The sequence below is a fragment of the Pogona vitticeps genome, chromosome Z (genome assembly GCF_051106095.1).
Source record: "Pogona vitticeps strain Pit_001003342236 chromosome Z, PviZW2.1, whole genome shotgun sequence".
NCBI lineage: Eukaryota > Metazoa > Chordata > Lepidosauria > Squamata > Agamidae > Pogona > Pogona vitticeps.
The window spans coordinates 1317595-1342362 of record NC_135799.1 but is presented as its reverse complement, the minus strand read 5'-3'; the positions used below and the strand labels follow the sequence as shown (position 1 = coordinate 1342362).

Genomic DNA, 24768 nt, shown 5'->3' with positions numbered 1-24768 from the left:
CCAGACTAAACTGGCTCTCCTGTTGGAGGACCCTAATTTTTCTGCACTTAGTTCCTCCATACTCTTGGTGAATCATCCATCGGAAGTGGTAAGGTTGTACAATCAACTATTAGAGCTCATTACCACTAACCTAGCGCTGCCCGCAAATGCTTCACGTTCTGACCCACGCCAGAGTAACCCGAGCTGGTTTGACTATGAATGCCAACAATATAAAAGGGCGGCCAGAAGTTGTTTTAAAAAGTTTAGGCAACTAAACTCTCAGCAGGCTCTTAAAGAATATGTTTCTCTAAATTCTCATCTGAACTCGTTAGCCAAATGTAAGAAGACCAAGTATGAGAAAATGTTATGGGAAAAACTTTATCAGGCCACAATTCACTTTAACCCTCGCTCCTTTTGGGCGTTGGTGAATGGATCTTTCAAAGTTAAAGGTCACGACCCTAAAGCAGTTCCTGCTTATAACTGGAAATTGCACTTCTCAAATCTCTTTTTTGACAATATAGCCCCTCCGATCGAAGAGGCTTCCGAAACATTTGCCACTCCGAACTGGCCGCAAGTGTCAACGTCAGAAATTAAAGTTCTAATTGTCTCACTCAAGTCTGGCAAGGCGGCCGGTCCTGATATGATTATGGGGGAATGGTTGAAATCCAACCCCGATTTCTGGGCCCCTATTCTGGCAGGACTCTTCTCAACGGCAATTGCCAGTGGAATTCTTCCGGAATCTTGGAAGCAAGCCGTCGTTGCTCCAATATACAAAAAAGGAGATCCTTGTCTCCCCGAGAATTACAGGCCAATCAGCCTTCTTTCAATAGTAGGCAAGTTGTATGCCAACTATCTTTTGATCCATCTTAATACTTGGATCACCCAAAATAATATCCTAGGCATTGAACAAATTGGGTTTAGATCAGGCCACTCCACCTTGGACCACTGCGCTGTCCTATCCCATCTAGCCTATAAGTACTCCATTAAAGCCAACTCAAAATTATTTGTAGCTTTCCTCGACTTAAAAGCAGCCTTTGACAGTGTTGATAGGCAGTTACTCTGGTCCAAGCTGGAGAGAACCGGAATTCCTTCTAATCTGATTAATCCCATCAGGCAATTGTACTCTAACACGTCTTGCAGAATAAGATGTTCATGGGATGGCCTTCTTACTGAAGAAATCCCTACAAACAAGGGAGTCAAGCAAGGTTGCCCACTGGCCCCGACCTTATTTAACCTGTTCCTAAACGACTTGGCCCCAGAACTATCAACTGTTGATGGCCATTTTCCAACTCTTGGTGACTGCAAGATTCCAGTCCTTTTATATGCCGATGACGCGGTACTTATTTCGCGGTCTCGGCTGGGCCTAAAAAGACTAATGAACAAATGTCTGGACTACTTATCCACCAATAAACTTCAACTAAACTACCAGAAATCGAAAATTTTAGTCTTTTCTAAATCCCGTAAAATATACAAATGGACTTTCAAACGACATCCAATAGAACAGGTCAGAACCTTTAAATATTTGGGTCTGTTATTTTCAGCCGACAGCTCCTGGACTGGCCATCGCTATATGGCACAAACGTCTCCCAAAATATCCTCAATGGCAATTTTCAGATTCTTCTACAATAAAGGGGGCCGCCTAATCCCGGCAACCCTCAAAATATTCAATTCTAAATCTATTTCTCAAGCCCTATATGGTATTCCCATTTGGATCAATGCTTACCATAAATCACTAGAAAGCTTCCAATCAGCTTTTCTGAGAAGAATCCTGGCTATGCCAAACTGCGTCCCCTACGAGGCTTTATGCCTCGAAACGGGACAACTCCCACTCAAGGATGTTGCCTGGTATAGAACCTGCAAATACTGGCTAAGAATGTATTTTGACACCTCTCAAACAAGCCTACTTTATCATCTAAAAAAAGATAGCTGCCCCCCAGTAGATGGTTGGCTTAGGAAGATCAAACAGATCGGGCTAGACCCGGACACCCTTGGGTTTCTTCCGTTCCAGTCTGCCCTACGAACTGTCAAACAAAGGTTGGCTGACATTAACTCACAAGACTTATTAAGAGCCGCTAACAGATCTTGTTCACCTCTGTTCTGGAATCTCCCCTTGGTAGTAGGGAGGCCACCGATTTACATCTCCATACTGCACAACCCCGAAATTAGAAGGGCGATTTCTTTGGCCCGCTGTAATTCAATCCCTTTGGCGGTGCTAATGGGCGGATTTAACAATATTCCTTTCAACAACAGATTTTGTCCTTGCGTGCTGAATGTTGTAGAGACGTTGCCCCACATCCTTTTCCATTGCCCATTCCACTCGGCCACGAGGGATAAATTTTTTGCCTCTCTACCACAACGAAAGCCCTGGCTCACCGATAAAGCCTATCTTAGTTCTATTCTACAGCGGACAGATGAGAATTCTCTGAATGCTTTTGGTAAATTTCTGCTGGACATAATCAAAACTAACTCAGCTCGTGAATCCAACCTGAAGTCTTAGTCTTTTAGGAGCCATTTCCACAAGCTGCTTTTTGCACTTTTGTATGTTTGAATGTGTGTATTATGCCAATAAAGGTATTTAAGTAAGTAATAAAAAACCCTTATCATTTTCAATGAAAGACATGCAAATGTATACAAACTTTAAAAATAAATATATACAAAGGAAAAAAAGAGCACTATTTGGCTGTAAATGTGTTGTTAAGAAACAGAAAATTTTGTTCTCACTCAGCCGTTTGTAAAATCCATTGGTGGCTGTCAATGCCACAGTGTTATCTTTCCACTTTTCCAAGGACTTTCACCTGGCATCATGAAACCAAACATCTATGTTTCTCCTTTCCTTTCTAATAACACTTTGTGTGAGATCTCTCCCAATATTTATACCCCTTTGTTTTGCATCAATCAGCAAAACCAAATTTTCCCAAGGCTTAGATTTCCCAGCCTCTGAGAAGCTCAGATGTTAAGAATCAAAGGATTTCGTCACCTCTGACCCAGTACAGTCCAGCACCCAAAGAGATCTGAGCTTCAAAAACCAAACTTTCCACTCTTTCCAACAATCCCTGCCATGACAAAGCAGTATAGTCTCAATATAATAGCATAGAAGCACCTAGTTCTTCATAAATCATACCATATATATGTAGTTGTTTACAAAAATGAAGTAATACAAATTCATTGGTACCCTCTTTAAAATTCAATTACTATTATTATTTAGGAGGATAAAGACTTATAAAACAAATGACAACTTCTCTCTCTTCACTACTTGCTTTTCTTCCATCAGTTAGCCTTAGAACATCCATCCCTTTTTTTTTACACTAATTTTGTAAAAGCTTCCACTGGACAATATATGATTATTCCATTATTTAGCAAAATGTTCCACATCTATTTTGTGGTATCTCTCTGTTAATTACCGATAGAAGTAAAACACATCACAAGTGGAACTTCAAAATGGACTCCATTTTTCTGTTTTGCATTGAGGCAGGTTCTGGATGCTTAATCTTTCCACTGGAAACCAGCACAAAACTGAAAAAGCTTTTTACACGTTTTTTAATTATCAGGAGCTCTAAATAACCCTATTTCCACATTGCATGCATTTCTATGGTTTCTCCCCAGTGTGAGTCCTTTCATGTCTCCTAAGGTGACCACTGCGACTAAAGCTCTTTAAACATTCCATGCATTTATGTGGTTTCTCCCCAGTGTGGGTCCTTTGATGTGATGTAAGGTTGCCACTGCGACTAAAGCTCTTTCCACATTCCATGCATATATATGGTATCTCCCCAGTGTGGGTCCTTTGATATGACTTAAGGTTACCACTCTGACTAAAGCTCTTTCCACATTCCATGCATTTATGTGGTTTCTCCCCAGTGTGAGTCCTTAGATGTGATGTACGTTCACCACTCTGACTAAAGCTCTTTCCACATTCCATGCATTTATGTGGTTTCTCCCCCATGTGAGTCCTTTGATGTGACTTAAGGTTATCACCCTGACTAAAGCTCTTTCCACATTCCATGCATTTATGTGGTTTCTCCCCAGTGCGGGTCCTTTGATGTGACTTAAGGTTACCACTGCAACTAAAGCTCTTTCCACATTCCATGCACTTATGTGGTTTCTCCCCAGTGTGGGTCCTTTGATGTGACTTAAGGTTACCACTCTGACTAAAGCTCTTTCCACATTCCAAGCATTTATGTGGTTTCTCCACAGTGTGAGTCCTTTGATGTGATGTAAGGTGGCCACTGCGACTAAAGCTCTTTCCACATTCCATGCATTTATGTGGTTTCTCCCCAGTGTGAGTCCTTTGATGTGATGTAAGGTTGCCACTGCGACTAAAGCTCTTTCCACATTCCATGCATATATATGGTATCTCCCCAGTGTGGGTCCTTTGATATGACATAAGGTTACCACTCTGACTAAAGCTCTTTCCACATTCCATGCATTTATGTGGTTTCTCCCCAGTGTGAGTCCTTAGATGTGATGTACGTTCACCACTCTGACTAAAGCTCTTTCCACATTCCATGCATTTATGTGGTTTCTCCCCAATGAGAGTCCTTTGATGTGACTTAAGGTTATCACCCTGACTAAAGCTCTTTCCACATTCCATGCATTTATGTGGTTTCTCCCCAGTGTGGGTCCTTTGATGTGACTTAAGGTTACCACTGCAACTAAAGCTCTTTCCACATTCCATGCACTTATGTGGTTTCTCCCCAGTGTGGGTCCTTTGATGTGACTTAAGGTTACCACTCTGACTAAAGCTCTTTCCACATTCCAAGCATTTATGTGGTTTCTCCACAGTGTGGGTCCTTTGATGTGATGTAAGGTCACCACTGCGACTAAAGCTCTTTCCACATTCCATGCATTTATGTGGTTTCTCCCCAGTGTGAGTCCTTTGATGTGATGTAAGGTCACCACTGCAACTAAAGCTCTTTTCACATTCCATGCATTTATGTGGTTTCTCCCCAGTGTGAGTCCTTTGATGTGATGTAAGGTTACCACTGCGACTAAAGCTCTTTCCACATTCCATGCATTTATATGGTGTCTCCCCAGTGTGGGTCCTTTGATGTGACTTAAGGTTACCACTCTGACTAAAGCTCTTTCCACATTCCATGCATTTATGTGGTTTCTCCCCTGTGTGAGTCCTTAGATGTGACGTAAGTTCACCACTCTGACTAAAGCTCTTTCCACATTCCATGCATTTATGTGGTTTCTCCCCCATGTGAGTCCTTTGATGTAACCTAAGATGACCACTCTGACTAAAGCTCTTTCCACATTCCATGCATTTGTGTGGTTTCTCCCCAGTGTGAGTCCTTAGATGTAACCTAAGGTTACCACTCTGACTAAAGCTCTTTCCACATTCCATGCATTTATGTGGTTTCTCCCCAGTGTGGGTCCTTTGATGTACCTTAAGGTCACCACTGTGACTAAAGCTCTTTCCACATTCCATGCATTTATGTGGTTTCTCCCCAGTGTGAGTCCTTAGATGTGATGTACGTTCACCACTCTGACTAAAGCTCTTTCCACATTCCATGCATTTATGTGGTTTCTCCCCCATGTGAGTCCTTTGATGTGACTTAAGGTTATCACCCTGACTAAAGCTCTTTCCACATTCCATGCATTTATGTGGTTTCTCCCCAGTGTGGGTCCTTTGATGTGACTTAAGGTTACCACTGCAACTAAAGCTCTTTCCACATTCCATGCACTTATGTGGTTTCTCCCCAGTGTGGGTCCTTTGATGTGACTTAAGGTTACCACTCTGACTAAAGCTCTTTCCACATTCCATGCATTTATGTGGTTTCTCCACAGTGTGGGTCCTTTGATGTGATGTAAGGTCAACACTGCGACTAAAGCTCTTTCCACATTCCATGCATTTATGTGGTTTCTCCCCAGTGTGAGTCCTTTGATGTGATGTAAGGTCACCACTGCAACTAAAGCTCTTTTCACATTCCATGCATTTATGTGGTTTCTCCCCAGTGTGAGTCCTTTGATGTGATGTAAGGTTACCACTGCGACTAAAGCTCTTTCCACATTCCATGCATTTATATGGTGTCTCCCCAGTGTGGGTCCTTTGATGTGACTTAAGGTTACCACTCTGACTAAAGCTCTTTCCACATTCCATGCATTTATGTGGTTTCTCCCCAGTGTGAGTCCTTAGATGTGACGTAAGTTCACCACTCTGACTAAAGCTCTTTCCACATTCCATGCATTTATGTGGTTTCTCCCCCATGTGAGTCCTTTGATGTAACCTAAGATGACCACTCTGACTAAAGCTCTTTCCACATTCCATGCATTTATGTGGTTTCTCCCCCATGTGAGTCCTTTGATGTAACCTAAGATGACTATTGCGACTAAAGCTCTTTCCACATTCCATGCATTTATGTGGTTTCTCCCCAGTGTGAGTCCTTTGATGTAACCTAAGATGACCACTCTGACTAAAGCTCTTTCCACATTCCATGCATTTATGTGGTTTCTCCCCCATGTGAGTCCTTTGATGTACCCTAAGCTGACTATTGCGACTAAAGCTCTTTCCACATTCCATGCATTTATGTGGTTTCTCCCCAGTGTGAGTCCTTTGATGTGACGTAGGTTCACCATTCTGACTAAAGCTCTTTCCACATTCCATGCATTTATGTGGTTTCTCCCCAGTGTGGGTCCTTTGATGTACCTTAAGGTCACCACTGTGACTAAAGCTCTTTCCACATTCCATGCATTTATGTCGTTTCTCCCCAGTGTGGGTCCTTTGATGTGAAGGCAGATTTCTTCTCCTGCTGAAATTCTTTTCACATTCCATGTTTTTGTATGATTTCTCCCCAGGGTGAGTTCTTTAAATTGAACTAGCAGCACTGGTCTGAAGCTGTCTCCACGCGTCAGGCGTTTAAGCTGTTTCTCCTTCAGCTCATGGGTTTTTCTAAGCTTTTCTTCCCGGCTTTACACTTGACTCTTTTCAGGGACAGAAGAAGAGGCTCTGTATAATTCTGGCCATCATGTTTGTTACCTAATAGAGAAAGAAGAAGGCATATTTCTCCTGAAGGCTTTATTGGCAACATTTGAAAAAATAGCCGTATTGTGAAAATAGCATGGTTGAATTGATACTTCCAAAGCGACAGTGATGGGAAAACATAGTTGATTAATATTAACCACTATTCAAAATACTATTAAATATGGGCCATCAAGTCAATTCTGACTGATGGCAACCCTTTTTCGGGGGGTTTCTAGGTAGAGAATACTCAAAAGTCTTTCCCCATTCCCTGATTCTGGGACCCTACAGTTTCCCAAAGGCCACACAGGCTGACCTTACCCGTGGGAGACACAGCAAGGAACCTCTGGTTCTGCATCCAGATATTTAAACCACTGACCTATCCAGCCAGCTTACTCAGAAACACACGGATGGGGTTTGATTAGAATTGAGGTTTTACTGGAAAAGTTCCATGGTTTACTTGCAAATTTCCTCCACTGTACAATACTTAATTTAAAGGCATTGCAAATCCATAAATGTATTGAAAATGGTGAACCCATGAAAGGAGAAAAGGAAAGAAGAGTTGGAGAACCTGGATTAATAAAAAGCCACTGTTGGCTCATATTTAGCTTGCAATCTACAACAATTCCAACGTCCTTCTCATTCGTAGTTTTGCTGAGCCAAGTATCCCCCATCTTGTAACTCTGCAATTGGTTTCTTTTTCCAAGGTGCAGGACTTTGCACTTAACTGTGGCTAGGTAGGATTTGGCCAAAAAGAGGGGGGAAATATTATTAAATATAGCTGTGAGGGTTTATGGGTTAAGGTTTTTTTTAAAAGTAAAATAGTTAAAGTTTGAGGATTTGTTACTATTGGGTGTTGCTTTGCTGGGGTATGTCGTCAGAGTACGGGACCAAATGGAGATGTGATGGTAAAATGGAATGGTTTAAAGTCTTGATAAATAAAGATAAATGTGAATGGATGAAGAGGAAGATAAGTTAAACCCTACCAAGGATGAAAGAAGGTACAGTGGTGCCCTGCTACATGATGACCTCGTGGAACAATGAAACCGCAGGACGTTGACTTTTTTGCAATCACTATAACGATTGCAAAACAATGTTTCCAATGGTTTTTTTTGCTAGATGTGGAATAGTTCCATGCTTCGCGAACCATTTGTTCACAAGACGACGATTTTTACGACATTGCAAAATGGCTTCCAGCTGTTTTTCGACCCATGCTTTGGAAGACAGCTATTAAAAACAGCTGATTGGTGCTCAGAAAATGGCTCCTCTATGGAGGATCTTGACTGGATGATGAGGTAATTTCCCCATTGGAAAACTTTAACCGGTTTTCAATGCATTCCAATGGGGATTTTTTTTGCATGACGATTTCGCTGTACAGCGGTTTCAGTGGAACGCATTATCGGTATCTCGCGGGGCACCATTGTATATTACAATATGACATAAACTGATAAATAGAACTGACATGCAAGATATTTGGAGAGAAGTGAAAGGAGATGTAAATAATTTTACTTTTTATTCATCAGCATATAAAAGTTATTTTAGGAGAGATTATATATGTATGCATCTAGTGATTGTGATTTAGAGTTTGTAAAACAGACATAGGGTTAATAAAAGTAGCAGATCACACATTGGTGAATATGGATTTTAAGGGTACATGTGATTATAAAGAAGCTAGGAGGTGGAGGTTACGCACAGGAATTTTATGTCAAAATATTCGTATAGATCAGGTCACTGAGAAATACAGTAAATTTAGGTCTTCAACATACATAGGAATGGTCGTTTGACAATCAATCAATCAATCAATCAATCAATAGGAAAGCCGTAGAAACCAACTACGTGTAGGTCAGCCAAAACCCTGAAGCTGATTCACTGGGAAGGTTTGAGGCTGCTGTAGCCACGGGCAGGTGCCTGGGATTGTAGGGGCGGAAACTGATATAAAAGCAGGGCAGGCAGAGCATTCATTGCTGCACCTTTGCTTAAGGCCGGTCAGGCTGAGAGTGGTTTCGTGAGCAAAAAAGTCATTATATATTCTGTACATGCTGTTATGAAGACGTTACGCTCTTTAAGTTAAACGTTTAAACACAAAGTATTTTTCTAATTACATTTCCCTGTCATGAGGTTTTAGATCCGGAGAGAAAGACAAAGCACGGAGTTTCTGTCAGCTCTCTTCTCATTCCCTCCAGAGGGGCAACATCTACGCTTCCATCAAGGCCACTGTTTGTGTTCACATATCAAAAGTTTCTTGACATTTTACAACATAAACATATATTAGACAAAACAGAGAAAGATATGACGGAAATATGGAGAATAATTCGTAAGAGAGGGTAGTAAGTAAAGCCTAATTTGATGTACCATGTAATGTGTAACACAGGGTTACTACCTAAAAGTATTTTTTCTTTAGGATGAAACCAATAAAGGAAGATTTGAAAGACTGGCAAAACATAATTAACAGATTTTGAAATAGTGATGAAAAAGCAAGGATTAACAAAAAGTACTGGTATTAATACCAGAAACTAGGAGGATTAGGTTGACCAAGGAGTGGGGAACTAGCACCTCATGGGATTTGGAGACTCTTCCTCTCTTAATGCAGACTAAATAGCACTGGCCTTTTTTGCAGCCACATCACACTTTTGGCTCATCTTTGCCGTGTTCTAAAACGATTCCAAGGTCCTTCTCGCTCCTAGTACTGCTGAGCAAGTTATCCTCCGTCTTGTAACGGTGTGAAATAGTATGGGAAACCATGGAACCCAGAGACACTCCAGAGGCCAAGAGGTGAAGAGGTGGAGCAGGACTCCCCCCGTAACCACTACCGTTCACAGAGCGACATCCCACAAGGGGAAATCCCAGAAGCTGACAGTCCGACAGTCCAATGCATTTATATGGCTTCTCTCCAGTGTGGGTCCTTTGATGTACCCTAAGCTTACCATTGTGACTAAAGCTCTTTCCACATTCCATGCATTTATGTGGTTTCTCCCCAGTGTGGGTCCTTTGATGTCTCCTAAGCTGACCACTCTGACTAAAGCTCTTTACACATTCCATGCATTTATGTGGTTTCTCCCCAGTGTGGGTCCTTTGATGTAACCTAAGGTTACCACTCTGACTAAAGCTCTTTCCACATTCCATGCATTTATGTGGTTTCTCCCCAGTGTGGGTCCTATGATGTCTCCTAAGGTGACCACTCTGACTAAAGCTCTTTCCACATTCCATGCATTTATGTGGTTTCTCCCCAGTGTGGGTCCTTTGATGTAACCTAAGGTGACCACTCTGACTAAAGCTCTTTCCACATTCCATGCATTTATGTGGTTTCTCCCCAGTGTGGGTCCTTTGATGTAACCTAAGGTTACCACTCTGACTAAAGCTCTTTCCACATTCCATGCATTTATGTGGTTTCTCCCCAGTGTGGGTCCTTTGATGTCTCCTAAGCTGACCACTCTGACTAAAGCTCTTTACACATTCCATGCATTTATGTGGTTTCTCCCCAGTGTGGGTCCTTTGATGTAACCTAAGGTGACCACTCTGACTAAAGCTCTTTCCACATTCCATGCATTTTTGTGGTTTCTCCCCAGTGTGGGTCCTTTGATGTAACCTAAGGTTACCACTCTGACTAAAGCTCTTTCCACATTCCATGCATTTATGTGGTTTCTCCCCAGTGTGGGTCCTATGATGTCTCCTAAGGTGACCACTCTGACTAAAGCTCTTTCCACATTCCATGCATTTATGTGGTTTCTCTCCAGTGTGGGCCCTTTTATGTGAAGGCAGATTTTTTCTCTCGTGGAAACTCTTTTCACATCCCATGTTTTTGTATGATTTCTCCCCAGGGTGAGTTCTTTAATCTGAACTAGCGGCACTGGTCTGAATCTTTCTCCACACTTCAGGCGTTTAAGCCATTTCTCCTTTAGCTCATGGGTTTTTCCAAGCTTTTCTTCCCAGCTTCACACTTTTTTCAGGGACAGAAGAAGAGACTCTGTATAATTCTGGCCATCATGTTTGTTACCTGATAGAGAAAAAAAAGATGTATTGAGAATATAGCAGAGAGCAGAATCTAAGTGGAGGTTAAACCAAAGAGTTTGCTCTGTCTTTGACTCCTTTGAAAGGCATATGTCTCCTGAAGGCTTGACTGGCAACATTTGAAAAATTTGCCGTATTGTGCAAACAACATTGGATTCCCCTTGCCTGAATTGATACTTCCCAAAGGGACAGGGATGGGAATATATAGTTGATTAATATTAACCACTATCCGAAATACTATTAAACATGGGCCATCAAGTCAATTCTGACTGATGGCAACACTTTTTGGGGTGGTTTCTAGGTAGAGAATACTCAAAAGTCTTTCCCCATTCCCTGATTCTGGGACCCTACAGTTTCCCGAAGGCCACATAGGCTGACCTTACCCATGGGAGACACAGCAAGGAACCTCTGGTTCTGCAACCAAATATTTAAACCACTGACCTATCCAACCAGCTTACTCAGAAATACAAGGAGAGGGTTTGATTAGAATTGAGGTTTTACTGGAAAAGTTCCATGGTTTACTTGCAAATTTCCTCCACTGTACAGTACTTAATTTAAAGGCATTGCAAGTCCATAAATGTATTGAAAATGGTGAACCCATGAAAGGAGAAAGGGAAGGAAGAGTTTGATAACCTGGATTAATAAAAAGCCATTGTTGGCTCATATTTAGCTTGAGATCTACAACAATTCCAACATCCCTCTCGCTCATAGTTTTTCTGAGCCAAGTATCCCCCATCTTGTAACTCTGCAATTGGTTTCTTTTTCCAAGGTGCAGGACTTTGCACTTAACCGTGGCCAGGTAGGGTCTTGCCAAAAAGAGGGGGAAAATATTATTAAATATATTGGTGAGGGTTTATGGGTTAGGGTTTTTTTTTAAGGAAAATAGTGTTTGATTATATGTTACTATTGGGTGTTGCTTTGCTGGGGCTTGCTGTCACAGTACGGGACCAAATGGGAGATGTGATGCTAAAATGGAATGATTTAAAGTCTTGATAAATAAAGATAAATGTTAAGGGATGAAGAGGAAGATAAGTTAAACCCTACCAAGAATGAAAGAAGGTACAGTGGTGCCCTGCTACACGACGACCTCACAGGACAACGAAACCACAGGATGTTGACTTTGGGGTTTCTTCGCTGGATGTGGAATAGGTACGTGCTTCGTGAACTGTTTGTTCACAAGACGACGATTTTTACGACATCGCAAAATGGCTTCCAGCTGTTTTCCGACCCATGCTTTGGAAGACAGCTATTAAAACAGCTGATTGGTGCTCAGAAAATGGCTTCCCTATGGAGGATCTTTGCTGGACGATGAGGTAATTTCCCCATTGGAATGCTTTATCTGGTTTTCTATGCATTCCAATGGCGCATGATGATTTTGCTGTACAGCGATTTCAGTGGAACATATTATCGTCGTCATGTGGGGCACCACTATAATATTACAATATGACATAAACTGATAAATAGAACTGACATGCAAGATGTTTGGAGAGAAGTGAAAGGAGATGTAAATGTTCACTTTTTATTCATCAGCATATAAAAGTTATTTTAGGATAGATTATATATGTATGCATCTAGTGATTGTGATTTAGAGTTTGTAAGACAGACGTAGGGTTAATAAAAGTAGCAGATCACATATTGGTGAATATGGATTTTAAGGGTACATGTGATTATAAAGAAGCTAGGAGGTGGAGGCTACGCACAGGAATTTTATGTCAAAATATTCGTATAGATCAGGTCACTGAGAAATACAGTAAATTACATTTATTTTATTTATTTATTTATTTTATTTATATCCCGCTTATCTGGTCAAGCGAGGACCACTCTAGGTGGCTAACAACCTTAAAAATAATACAGTAAACAATGTAAATAAACAGTTCTAAATCATAAAAACACTAGATTACGATGCCAAAACACAAAACATAGAACAGTAAAGGAGGAAAGAAAGAGGTCATGAGTTATGTGATGGGAAGACCTGCCGAAACATCCAAGTTTTTAATTGCTTCTTAAAGGTACCCAGCGAGGGAGCCCCACGAATCTCAGGAGGTAAGTTGTTCCAGAGGTGAGGAGCCACCGCCGAGAAGGCCCGATTTCTTGTCTTTTCCTTCCGGGCCTCCCTCGGCGTCAGGCTCCTCAGCCTCACCTCCTGGCTCGCACGAGTGACATGGGTAGATCGTGGTGGGAGTAGGCGCTCTGCCAACTATCGAGGCCCTAAACCATTTAGGGCTTTATAGGTAAGCATCAACACTTTGAAGTCGATGTGGAATTGGATGGGCAGCCAATGCAATGCGGCCAGAGTGGGTGAAATATGTTGGTATTTTTTCACACCACTAAGTAATCTGGCCGCCGCATTCTGCACCACCTGTAATTTCCGCAGCAGCCTCAAAGGTAGCCCCACGTAGAGCACATTGCAGTGGTCTAATCTCGAGATTACGAGCGCATGCCCCAAGGTGATGAGCGCCCCCACATCAAGGTAGGACCGCAGCTGGGCTATCCGCCTGAGGTGAAAAAAGGCGGTGCGGACCACCGACGCCACCTGGGATTCCATGGTTAGCGCCGGGTCCATATGGATCCCCAAGCTGCGGACCCCAACCCTGGCAGCAAGTCACCCCCCCAAAAGTGAGGGAGCTTCCCAAACCCCCATCTGTGGGGGCGCCCACCCTCAGCACCTCCGTCTTGTCCGGGTTCAGCCTCAGCCCGTTCTCCTGCATCCATTGCAGTACGGCCTCCAGGCAGCGCTGAAGGGACAGGACGGCATCACCTGCGGTAGGTGGAAAAGAGATGTAGAGCTGGGTGTCATTGGCATACTGATGACACAAGGCTCCACATCCCCTGATGACCCCACCCAGCGGCCTCATGTAGATGTTAAACAGCATTGGGGAGATAATTGACCCCTGTGGAACCCCACAATTGAGGCTCCACGGGGCCGAGACCCTCTCCCCAAGCTGCACTCTCTGGGGGCGGTCCTCCAAGAAGGAACGGAGCCAGGCCAATGCCAGGCCACCTATTCCCAACTCGGAGAGCCTCCCCAGGAGGATACCATGGTCAATGGTATCAAAGGCTGCTGAGATATCGAGGAGGACCGGCAGGGACACTTTGCCCCTGTCAGCCTCCCTCAATAGGTCATCACACAGGGCGACCAATGCCGTCTGTGTCCCGTGGCATGGCCTGAGGCCCGACTGAAATGGATCCAGGGCATCTGTTTCATCCAGGAGCGCCTGAAGCTGATCGGCCACCACCCTCTCGACCACCTTGCTTAGGAAAGAAATATTGGCGATGGGCCTATAGTTCCCAATTTCCTCCGCCACCAAACTGGGTTTCTTCCTAATGGGCCTAATGAGTGTCTCCTTCAGGGCGGATGGAAATCTGCCCTCAAGGAAAGACCCATTAATTATAGCCGTGGCCCATTCCGTTGTTGAAGGCCTGGCTGATTTGATTAGCCAGGCCGGGAAAGGGTCCAAGGAGGAGGAGGTGGCACGACAGCGATCAAGCACCCTGGCCACAGAGTCAGGCGTGACAGGCTGAAAGGAGTCAAGAATCACCGGGCAAGGCGGAGCGCTGGACATCTCTGCTCGACTCACTGTATTCAAAAAAGGGGAGAGGTCCCGGCGGATGGCCTCCACTTTTGATTTTAAAAATCACCCAGACCAACTCTGGATAGGTCGCGTACTATACGGAATAACTCCGCCTGCTGGTTGGACGCTTCGCTTATCCGGTTAGCGAAGTATGCTCGACTGGCAGCCTTTACCTTGGCCAGATAAAGGTTAGTAGTGACCTTAACAGCTATCCAATTAAAATCCGTCGGGTCCTTTCTCCATTTGCGCTCTAGCCATCTCCTGACCCGCTTCAACGCCTGGAGATCCTGGTTAAACCAGGGCGCCGGGCGGTCTCTACGGCAGAGAGGGCATTTAGGAGCGATCATGTCTACAGCCCTAGCCGTGGCTGAGAACCAACCGTCAACCAGAGCGTCGACAGGAGCGCCAGCCAGTTCAGCCGTGACACCTCTCATGGCATCCTGGAATCCAACGGGATCCAGTAGCCTTCGAGGGCAGACCATGACAATAGGTCCATGCTCCCTGCGAGGGGGGAGAGCCATTTTGAGGATGCATTTTATTAGGTGATGGTCCAACCATGACAAGGGTACTGACTCGAGGTCAGACACCATCGGACCACTCTCACTCCCATTAGTGGAAAAAACCAGGTCAAGTGTGTGGCTGCCCACGTGGGTGGGGCCGTTGATATGCTGGGACATGTTCAGGAAGGCCATGGTCTCCAAGAACTCAAGAGCTGGCCCGGAGGTCTCTGCCCCCGCATGCACGTTGAAATCCCCCAAAACCAATAGCCCTGGGGAATCCAACAGTGCCACGGAGACAAAGTCCACCCACTCCAGTAGGGAAATGGCTGAGTCGCGGGGAGCACGATAGCCCAGCAAGATCCCAATACCATCTCTGGCCCCAACCGACACGTGGAGGGCCTCAAGACCCGGTTTTACCACTGAGGAGTGCCTAGTGACCTCAGGTTGGATTTATAGACAATGGTAACTCCCCCCCGACCCTCCAGTCTACCCTGGACAGCATAACCGGGCGGACAGAGGAGTGCTAGGGGAGGGCCCCCTTCTCCGCCAATCCATGTTTCGGTTATTCATGCCAGGTCTGCATCCTGCTCCAAAATAAGATCGTAAATTACTTGGGCCTTGTTGGATACAGACCTGGCATTGAACAACACCAGGAGCAGAGTGGATGGACAACTGGACTGGCTACCTCAATACTGGGGGTTGGACACCGTCTCAGAACAATGAACAGGTTTTAAGCATCTATCCGTTGTTCTTCTAACACGAGCAGGGACGGGGCCAATGCCATATCTTCCCCTACCCGTGACCACAGAGATGTTTTGGGGCCCCTCGCTTGGAGGGCAGGCCTTCCATTCCATGACCGAACGAAGGGGGAGAAGAGGAAGAGAAAGACAACCAAGAGAGGGAGAAATAAGAGAAAGGGGAGGGGAAAAACCTGTAACTTAATATAAACAGATCAAATAATAAAGTCTTCAACATACTCACATAGGAGTGGTTGTTTGACCAGATAGTTATTTATTTATTTATTTATTTGATTGATTTGATTTATATCCCATCCATCTGGTATATTATACTACTCTGGGCAGCTATAGATAGGTGGGGTAGAAATAAAATAAAATAAATAAATAATAAAAAATAGGAAAGCTGAAGAAACAAACTACGTGTAGGTCAGCCAGACCCCTGAAGGGGCTGAAGTCTGTATAAAAGAAGCTCAGGTAGGAGCATTTGTTGCTGCACCTTTGCTTAAGGGCGGTCAGGCTGACAGTGGGTTCGTGAGCAAACAGTCATTACATGCTCTGTACACACTGTTATGCTGAAGTTAAGCTATTAAATTAAATGTTTAAATACAAAGTATTTTTATAATTAGGGATGTGGTGGCGCTGTGGGCTAAACCGCAGAAGCCTGTGCTGCAGGGTCAGAAGACCAGCAGTCGTCAGATCGAATCCACGCGACGGAGTGAGCGCCCGTCGCCTGTCCCAGCTCCCGCCAACCTAGCGGTTCGAAAGCATGCAAATGCAATTAGATCAATAGGGACCACCTCGGTGGGAAGGTAACAGCGTTCCGTGTCTAAGTCGCACTGGCCATGTGACCACGGAAGATTGTCTTCGGACAAACGCTGGCTCTATGGCTTGGAAACGGGGATGAGCACCACCCCCTAGAGTCGAACACAACTGGACAAAAATTGTCAAGGGGAACCTTCACCTTTACCTTTATCTATTTTTATACAGTGGTGCCTTGCATAACGTTTGCTTCGTTTAACGTTTTTTTCGCTTAACGTTTATTTTTTCAGAGTCAGATTGTGCTTCGTATAACGTTTTTCCCTATGGGCGATTTTCACATAGCGATTTTGGGACCATGCTTCGCTTAACGTTTTTTGTTTTAGGTCCCCTGCTTCACTTAACGATGTTCATTTTTTCAATTACAAAAGTGTCTTAACATGTTGAAAATGGTTTTAAATGCTTGGAATCGTTAGTGCACCTTCTTAAATGTGTGCATACTTAATTTGGCATTGATCTGACTTTTCGTTATTTTTTTGTGAATTTTTTTCTCCCCCATAGGAAACAATGGAGCTGTCAGATTTTGACAGCTGTCAAAAGTTGGGGGGAAAAATTCACCATAAATTAACGAAAAGTCAGATCAAAGCCAAATTAACTTTTGCATCCGTTTTAGAGGGTGCAGAAGCTAATCCAAGCATTTAAAACCATTTTGACCCTTTTATGACACACTTAAATTTGCAAAAATTGACTTCGCAAAGCCATTGAAATGTATTGAGTCGGCTTCAATACATTCCAATGGAGGAAACATTGTATCGTTTGACAATGTTTTCTATGGGTTTTTTCGCTTAAGGACGCCAATCCGTGCCTATTGGAACGGATTAACCGGTTTCCAATGCATTCCTATGGGAAATGGTGTTTCGCATAAAGTTTTTTTCGCATAAGTTTTTTTTTTTTAACCAATTAAAAACGTTATGCGAGGCACCACTGTAATTACATTTGCCTGTCATAGGTTTTTGCATCCGGAGAGAAAGACAAAGCACGGAGTTTCTGTCAGCTCTCTTCTCATTCCTTCCAGAGGGGCAACATCTATGCTTCCATCAAGGCCACTGTTTGTGTCCACGTATCAAAAGTTTTCTTGACATTTTACAACATAAACATATATTAGACAAAACGGAGAAAGATATGATGGAAATATGGAAGATAATTTGTAAGAGAGGGTAGTAAGGAAAGCCTAATTTGATGTACTATGTAATGTGTGACAAAGGGTTACTACGTAAAAGTATTTTTTCTTTAGGATGAAACCAATAAAGAAAGATTTGACAGACTGGCAAAACATAATTACCAGATTTTGAAATGGAGATGAAAAAGCAAGGATTAATAAAAAGTACTGGTATTAATATCAGAAACAAGGAGGATTAGGTTGACCAAGGAGCAGGGAACTAGCACCTCATGGGATTTGGAGACTCTCCCTCTCTTTTTTTTAATAAACATTTTATTAGTTTTTCAATCTATCTATATTATTTATGCTTGTCAAGCATCGTGTTACATACTTGCTTACAATTATTTATTTTTTACATCAGAATATCTTCCCGGTTGTCCCCCGAAGTTCCAAACATCTTTTAAACATTCAAACCATTCATGTACAAGTTTTAATATACAGTATGACTACTATCATAATATTTCTCTCATATTATATAATATTCTCAATATCCTCTGATGACATTCTTATTGAAAATGGTCCCAGATCCATGGCCCAGTGTGATTTCTCTTTTCTCATTTGGTATTTCTGTATCTCTAAGCATTCTACCATCTTTCATATCCTCTGAATCTATTTTATACATCTGGTTTATGTCCACTAATTCTTTGTGTACTTGGTCTATCTTCAATGGACCTTCCAGGCTTTTTTTGGTTATTTTTGCTGTTGTTATCTCTTTATCTTCCCTTGGTACTCTCTGTGACGAACACGGGTTCGAAAACACATGTGTAAGCTTGGACAGAGAGCAATCAGGAGTTTGCACATGCTAAAATGGGCTGAAAGAGTCCAATTCAGCCAGCCATGCTACAACACTCCTTCTAGCAGGTCTGCCCACATAAGAACACCCTGGTACTCTCAGATATTATTGTGAAAAGGTCAAGTGGGCTTTGTAGTCCTTAGACTTAACTTGCACCACTGACAGGACTCTAAGTAAGCTAGGCCGAGGCAGCACTCTCAGATGACCCTATGGCAAGTGTACTGTTCAGGAAACCAAATGAGTTTTATAATCTTTATTTTATTAAAGAAAAAGCATGTTACTAAATATTCAAAGCCAAATTAAACCAAAACAAATAAACTAGCATTGTGCTGTTTAGTTACAAAGATGTAGTGAGGCAAAGAAAACATGAAAAATAGAAAAGTATTCAAAAACCTTATTAAAAATACAAAAAGACATTAAAAAGAATCAAATCAGTTCCAGAACAAGAAATCATTAGTAAACAAAATAATCCAAGTTGGTTATAAAAAGGCTATAGTCCTCAGTGATCCTATAGAATAAAAACCCCTAAACAAAAGTAAAAATCCATTATATGTCCCATAGTCCTTAGAAAAGAAAAATCCAGTAAATATACCATAGTCCTTACAAAATTACAAGAGCATAGTCCATATGGAGTATTCCAAGAAAAGAAGTCCATAAAGAATATTCCATAGAACAGTCCATAGAAAATAGTCCATGCATAGTCCTTAGGAAAAATCCCATAAGTCCAAAAGTAATCCAGCAAAGCATAGAAACCAGTCCATGTAGGTAGGCCACCAAACTCTCTCTAAAGACATCAGGGTAAGTCCCAAATGGCTGAAGTGTAGGTCACGAATCACTGAAAGGTCGGTCTTGGAAAGACAATGTCCATAGGTAAAAAGTTCCTTTTTCAAGAGTAACTGGCAAGGGCCTAATGCACCTTCCCACAATGTCATCCAATCAGAGTTTGTTACTAGGCAAACAGTCCTGTTACATCACATGAATTCTTTCTCATACACAGCAGATGTTATTTGGGTTTACGGTGGTTTCTCAAAGAGTCACAACAATTCCCATCTATCTAATCACACAGTCCTTTCTCAGGCCTTCAGAATAACATTCTCTCTGCTCGCCTAGAAAACAATTTGTCAGCATAGCACAGATACTATATACAAAGAAACAAAATGGAACCTCTCTGGCTCACTTCATAATTACAAAACCCATATGCCTTAAAAGATTTTAACTTAAAAACCCATCTCATCACACTCTCCTCTCGTGCTCCTGCTTTGATTGGCATACATCATCTGGAATATTCTCATTTCCTCCTTCATTGTTCCGTTGTTTGTAAACTGTCCTTCTCCTGATGTTGATAAAATAGTTTTGCTTCTTGATAGTGGGATCTCACTGTTACTAATATTGTTTGAAGAGTAGATTTTATTTCATTCCAAAATTCTCCTTGTTGTGCCATTCTGTTCCTGCTATACACAGATATTCAAAGTCCCCTGAGTCATTTCAAAAGGTCTGCTTGGCTAGGTAGGCCCGAACCAATTTCGGACCCCCAAATACCAGGGTACAATATTTGTATCCGTGGCCTGATGGCCTAACTTCACAGATTTAGGAATGTCCAAGGAACAGTTTTTAAAAAGTCCATTTTAGGGTTAATTCCCCCAGCCAGGAGCAAGAAGAAAAAAAATCAAGAAGAAGCAAACAGATTCTCAGACTTAAACAATAGCTGAATGTTCAAGGCCACCTCTCCTGGGATCCATGCCAAACAAGTTTCCGTAATCAAAACAATGTCCGGACTTTGCTAGCAGGAGAATTCTCTTAAGCTTATAACACAAAATTGTAATATTCTTGAAGTATATTTTTAAAAATGTTATTTTCTTCAGCTATCCCTCTCACCAGATTTTTTGCCGCTTTTATAAGTTACTGAGATAAGATAGCAATTCTTCCTCCCCCCTATATATAGAAATTATTTCTTCCAGGGGTACGTAGGCAATTATTTGTAAAGAAATATCTCACCCGATGGAAAACAGCGATGCCAGATGCTGGTGTTGCTTCTCATGGCTGGCTGCCAGTGACTTGCAAGCCAGCTGAAGCTGCTTGTTTCTGCCCGTTGGCTGATTAGGGAGTTTCCTGGATCAAATGGGGTGGCCGCCCCCCTCCATGATCAACAGGCTTCCCCCCCAGTTCACCACCCCTCCAGGGTGGTTCCGACACCCTATGGTGTCCCAAACAGGGTCAGAATTCAGCCCAGAGGGACAGAGCTCTGTCCTCCTCCTGCTGTCTCGTCGCAACATCAAGCCGGAAGTCGAGACTCTCCCTCTCTTAATGCAGCCTAAATAGCACTGGCCTTTTTTGCAGCCACATCACACTTTTGGCTCATCTTGTGATCTAAGATGATTCCAAGGTCCTTCCCGCTCCTAGTAATGCTGAGCCAGGTGTTACATAACAGCACTGATGTTACCTGTCTGTCATGGGTTTGGAGGGAAAGTTCCATCCTATGGGGAGTGGAAGGCGGGACATCAGGAGGAGGGGCTGTACTATATAAATGTGAAGCCTGTGTGGTGAGAGACACACTGGGAGATGCTGAGAGACACTGGGATGTGACGAAGCAGCAGCTGGGAAGAAGAAGCTGTTGTGGGAGTCTGTGTGTCAGACAGGGTACTTCTGTGTGTCAGAGTACCAACCTGATAGGTTCAGGTGTCTGTTGGTTAGCCAGAACAGATAGGTTCAGGGTCTGTGCTACAAGTTAAGGGTTCTGGGTGAACCAAACTGTATGCTTGTATGAGTGAGAATAAGCCACGTTACTTTATCCTATTCACCTGATTGTTTATTTTTCCCTGTGTGTATTTAAAATAAACCTTATTCTTTTTATTGTTTAAAAATCCATCCCTGGTCTGTGTGACTTCTTATAGGGAATGGTTGGTGGCAGCTTAGTGTAACTGTGTGGCAGATCCCAGTAGGTCTGGGTTTGTCACACCAGGTATCCCCCATTTTGTAATGGTGGGAAATAGTACGGGAAACCATGGAACCCAGAGACACTCCAGAGGCCAAGAGGTAGAGCAGGACTCCCCCCATAACCACTACCGTTCACAGAGCGACATCCCACAAGGGGAAATCCCAGAAGCTGACAGTCTGACAGTCCACCGCTTCTCTCCAAACCCAAGGCAAAGGTCAGGGCTGTTTTTCACCAAGTGTGGATGGCAGGGAACAGAAGAGAGAGTGTCCTGGGTAGACCATTTTCACTGCTCCCAGTCCTGCTGTCAATATTCAGGCTGCCCTTTCCTATGGGAAGCCTGGCAACTTTTTCTCCTGCTGGCAACACATTGGACCTTTTTTTTTGAATCACAGCTACAGAGGTACAATATCCCACATTCACACTGTCAGGTTATATAAAATAAGCCAAATAAAACAGAACCTGAATTTTACAGCCATGAACACTTGGCACAGAGATCACGTACAAAGTGTCAGCAGGTGTGCCCGACAAGGACACGGGAATACACATCTTAAGGATGATGATCATGTCAGGCCTCTGACAACTGACTGGACAGTGTGGGATAGTCTATATGGCCACCAGGTAATGACGTCTTTCTCTTGGCTCATGCAGAGGGTTGTGGAGTGTTATGCTGTTGCTGCTGTATATAAATGGCAATAGACTAGAAGTCTGCCTGATTTTCTTGACTGCTGGGACTGGAACAAGGAGCTTCGGCAACAGGCGCTGCTAAAAAACTGTGCCACTCCGACATAAGCACTATTGAGGCTGATGAAGAGTTCTGGAGGTCTCCAAAGCTTACACACCAGACTGGAATTTCACAGTTGGCCCCAATGAAGGAAAGCTCACCCACCCGACCACCAACCCCCGTGTGCACGGAACAGACCTCCTCAGCCTTTGCTTTTTAATTTACTTTCTTCCCAAAGTAAAGATCACTTGGAATTTACAAGATGAAATTAAAATGAATTTGGATAGGTTGAGGAACGAGATAAGTCAAAAGATAAAGGAATATAAAATGAAACATTTTGTGGTTTGGCTCTCCTCCATCTTTCCCTCTCCAAGAATCCCCACATGCAGGAGTGAATTCTTCACTTCACCCTCTTGGATCCCAAAAGAGGAAAGGAGAAATTCCAGGGAGGCCCCATGCTAGCCTGTCCAGGGTTGGAATCTCACCAACAGCACCTGCTCTTGGTGACCACAGGGTTGAGCCAAGCGGGACTGGGAACCAAAAAAACTCTGCACATGTTCATAGAGGCACTGCTGCAGACAGTAAAACTGGGACCCACACAAGCCGGGTTTGAACCCACACTCAGCCATAGAACTGAGAGTGTGTGCTTCCTTTCACAAACCAGAGGTCTCCAGAACGGGGCGACAGAACGAAATTGACAGAAGAGACTCAAAGTGAACCTCAGAATATGGGGATTTCACACCAACTCGGTCTCCTTTGCACTGTCACGCCCCATCTCGGTGTCCCCTTTTGCCCTCACCAGGCACCATGGAAGGTCTGGTAGAAGGCGTTCTCCAAATGCTCCTGATGCTTCCTGCGAGTGGGCTAAAATTCTCTGAAATACTGATGTAATTCAGGATTAGCGTCCTGCTAATGATAGGGTTGCTGTTTAATAAATAAACAAACACAGGGGTGCTTCTGGTCCCAAAGAATGAAAGAGATCTCACCTGCTATTCAAGTTTTTGGGGGGCTTCGGAGTTTGATTCTTGTCTTTTCATCCAGAGAAACGCCGGAGAGCATCAGGTGAGTCTCACCTCGTCCTTGGGAGAGAAAAATAAAAACAAATAATTCTGGAGCCTTCTCATATAGATAAAACCAAAAACTTTCCCTTAGCATAGAAGCCTTTGTCTTTTTGACAATCTGGAGAATTCAATTCTTTAAAAAATACCTCCAGTTTATGAATTGGGGGGGGGGGATTGTGTGCTCCTATACCTACGATTCCAAAAGCCAGGAAATAGCCCAAAAATGCTGCACAATCTCGTGCCCGCCTTGCCAGCAGGAAAAAGGAGGCCAAGCCAGACAGAGCAAAGGGTGGCTGAAGGTTGGCAACCACCCAAGGCAGCCGTCCAGGGGGTCTACATCAGGGGGTCCCCCCCAACCTTGGGCCTCCGGATGTTCTTGGTACTTCCGCTCCCAGAAATCCTGGCCAGCAGAGACGATGGTGAAGGCTTCTGGGAGTTACAGTCCAAGAACCTCTGGAGGCCCAAGTTTGGGGACCCCTGGACTCTGCGGGAGACCCTCTTCTGCTCTTTGCCCTTCACAGCCCTGACCATGGCTTTGTGTCTGGGGGAGGAGTGGTCACTTGATGAAAAAGGGGAGTCAGATTCTGGGATGTTCCCTTGTGTGGTGTCGCTCTGGGAACGGCAGGGGTGCTGGGGGGACGGACTCCTGTTCAACCCCCTCGACCCTCAGCCTGTGGAGTGTTTCAGGTTTCCATTAATTCCCCGTACTATTTCACAGAGGCATGAAAAACTGGAAAGCGCCTAAGCCAGAAGAATGTTGTGGTCCGGCACCCCCCGTGTGATGATGACACACAACTTCCGATTGCTTTTTAAGACCTTGCAGGCGGACCTTCGCTCAGCCTCTCTGGCCCCCAAGGTTTGGCCATCCAGCCAACCACCATCCCCTGCGCCAATGAAAACAGCAAGACATAAACAAGCAAAGAGGAAAGTAATTCTGAATGAATGAATTCTAAGCTAATTAAGAATCTAATGACTGAATTTCCTGCCTCTAAGAAAGTCTCTTCCTGGAAACCAAGAGGAGATTCAGACAATTTCCTGAGAATATTTTTATAAACCTAAAACCAGCAGCAGCAAACCTGAGGCAAGGCTACACCCACACCCACACCCACTTTTCCCAGTGTAGGAAAGGGGCAGCCCCTCTCTTCCCCCCCAGGGGCTCTCCTGCCCCCCCATTGCTCTGGGTGGGAAGAGAAGGGGGTGGGATGGAGGGTCAGGGTCTGGGTTCAGGTCAGGGCCTGGTTGGCGTTCTAGGAACTTCCCTCCCTTGCAGGGGCAGCATCAGCAACCACCTTGGCTGCCATAGACATGAAATATCATCCTCATCATCCACATCCCTCCTTCCCTCCCAGCCAGCCCCTTGTCTTCTGCCCCTCCCTTCCAAGCCCTACTTACTTGGGCCCCCTCCTATCCCCCCACTCCTGAAGGAAATAGGGGGCGGGGGGGCTGCCTATGGGTGCACGCGCGCGCACACACACACACACACACACACACACACACACACACACACAGACGACTCCTCTGCCCCCCAT

The 24768-nt window shown here is 43.9% G+C and overlaps 2 protein-coding genes across 2 annotated transcripts in view; both read right to left on the bottom strand.

The window, feature by feature from the left end:
* LOC144585065 (uncharacterized) overlaps positions 1-23251 on the bottom strand; it is a 90531-nt gene extending 67280 nt beyond the window's left edge. The window contains exon 1 of the mRNA XM_078382526.1: positions 23165-23251. The gene's annotated coding sequence lies outside the window, so the exon portion shown is untranslated. The remainder of the gene's footprint in view (positions 1-23164) is intronic.
* Positions 3399-23294, bottom strand: LOC144585083 (uncharacterized). Its single transcript, XM_078382595.1, has 3 exons — positions 23165-23294; positions 9817-10931; positions 3399-6675 (listed from the first exon to the last, which is right to left on the bottom strand). Exons 2-3 carry the CDS (start codon positions 10730-10732, stop codon positions 3566-3568), a joined length of 4026 nt encoding a protein of 1341 aa, XP_078238721.1. The 5' UTR covers positions 10733-10931; positions 23165-23294; the 3' UTR covers positions 3399-3565.
* Positions 23295-24768: the final 1474 nt, after the last annotated feature.

What these genes read in the sequence shown, in the direction of transcription:
- LOC144585083 (XM_078382595.1), bottom strand. Translation starts at nt 10,732, where the DNA reads ATGGGATGTGAAAAGAGTTTCCACGAGAGAAAAAATCTGCCTTCACAT. An exon ending in CCACACTGGAGAGAAGCCAT is followed by an intron (nt 6,676 to 9,816) that starts ATAAATGCATTG and finishes GGGAGAAACGAC; the next exon opens with ATAAATGCATGGAATGTGGA.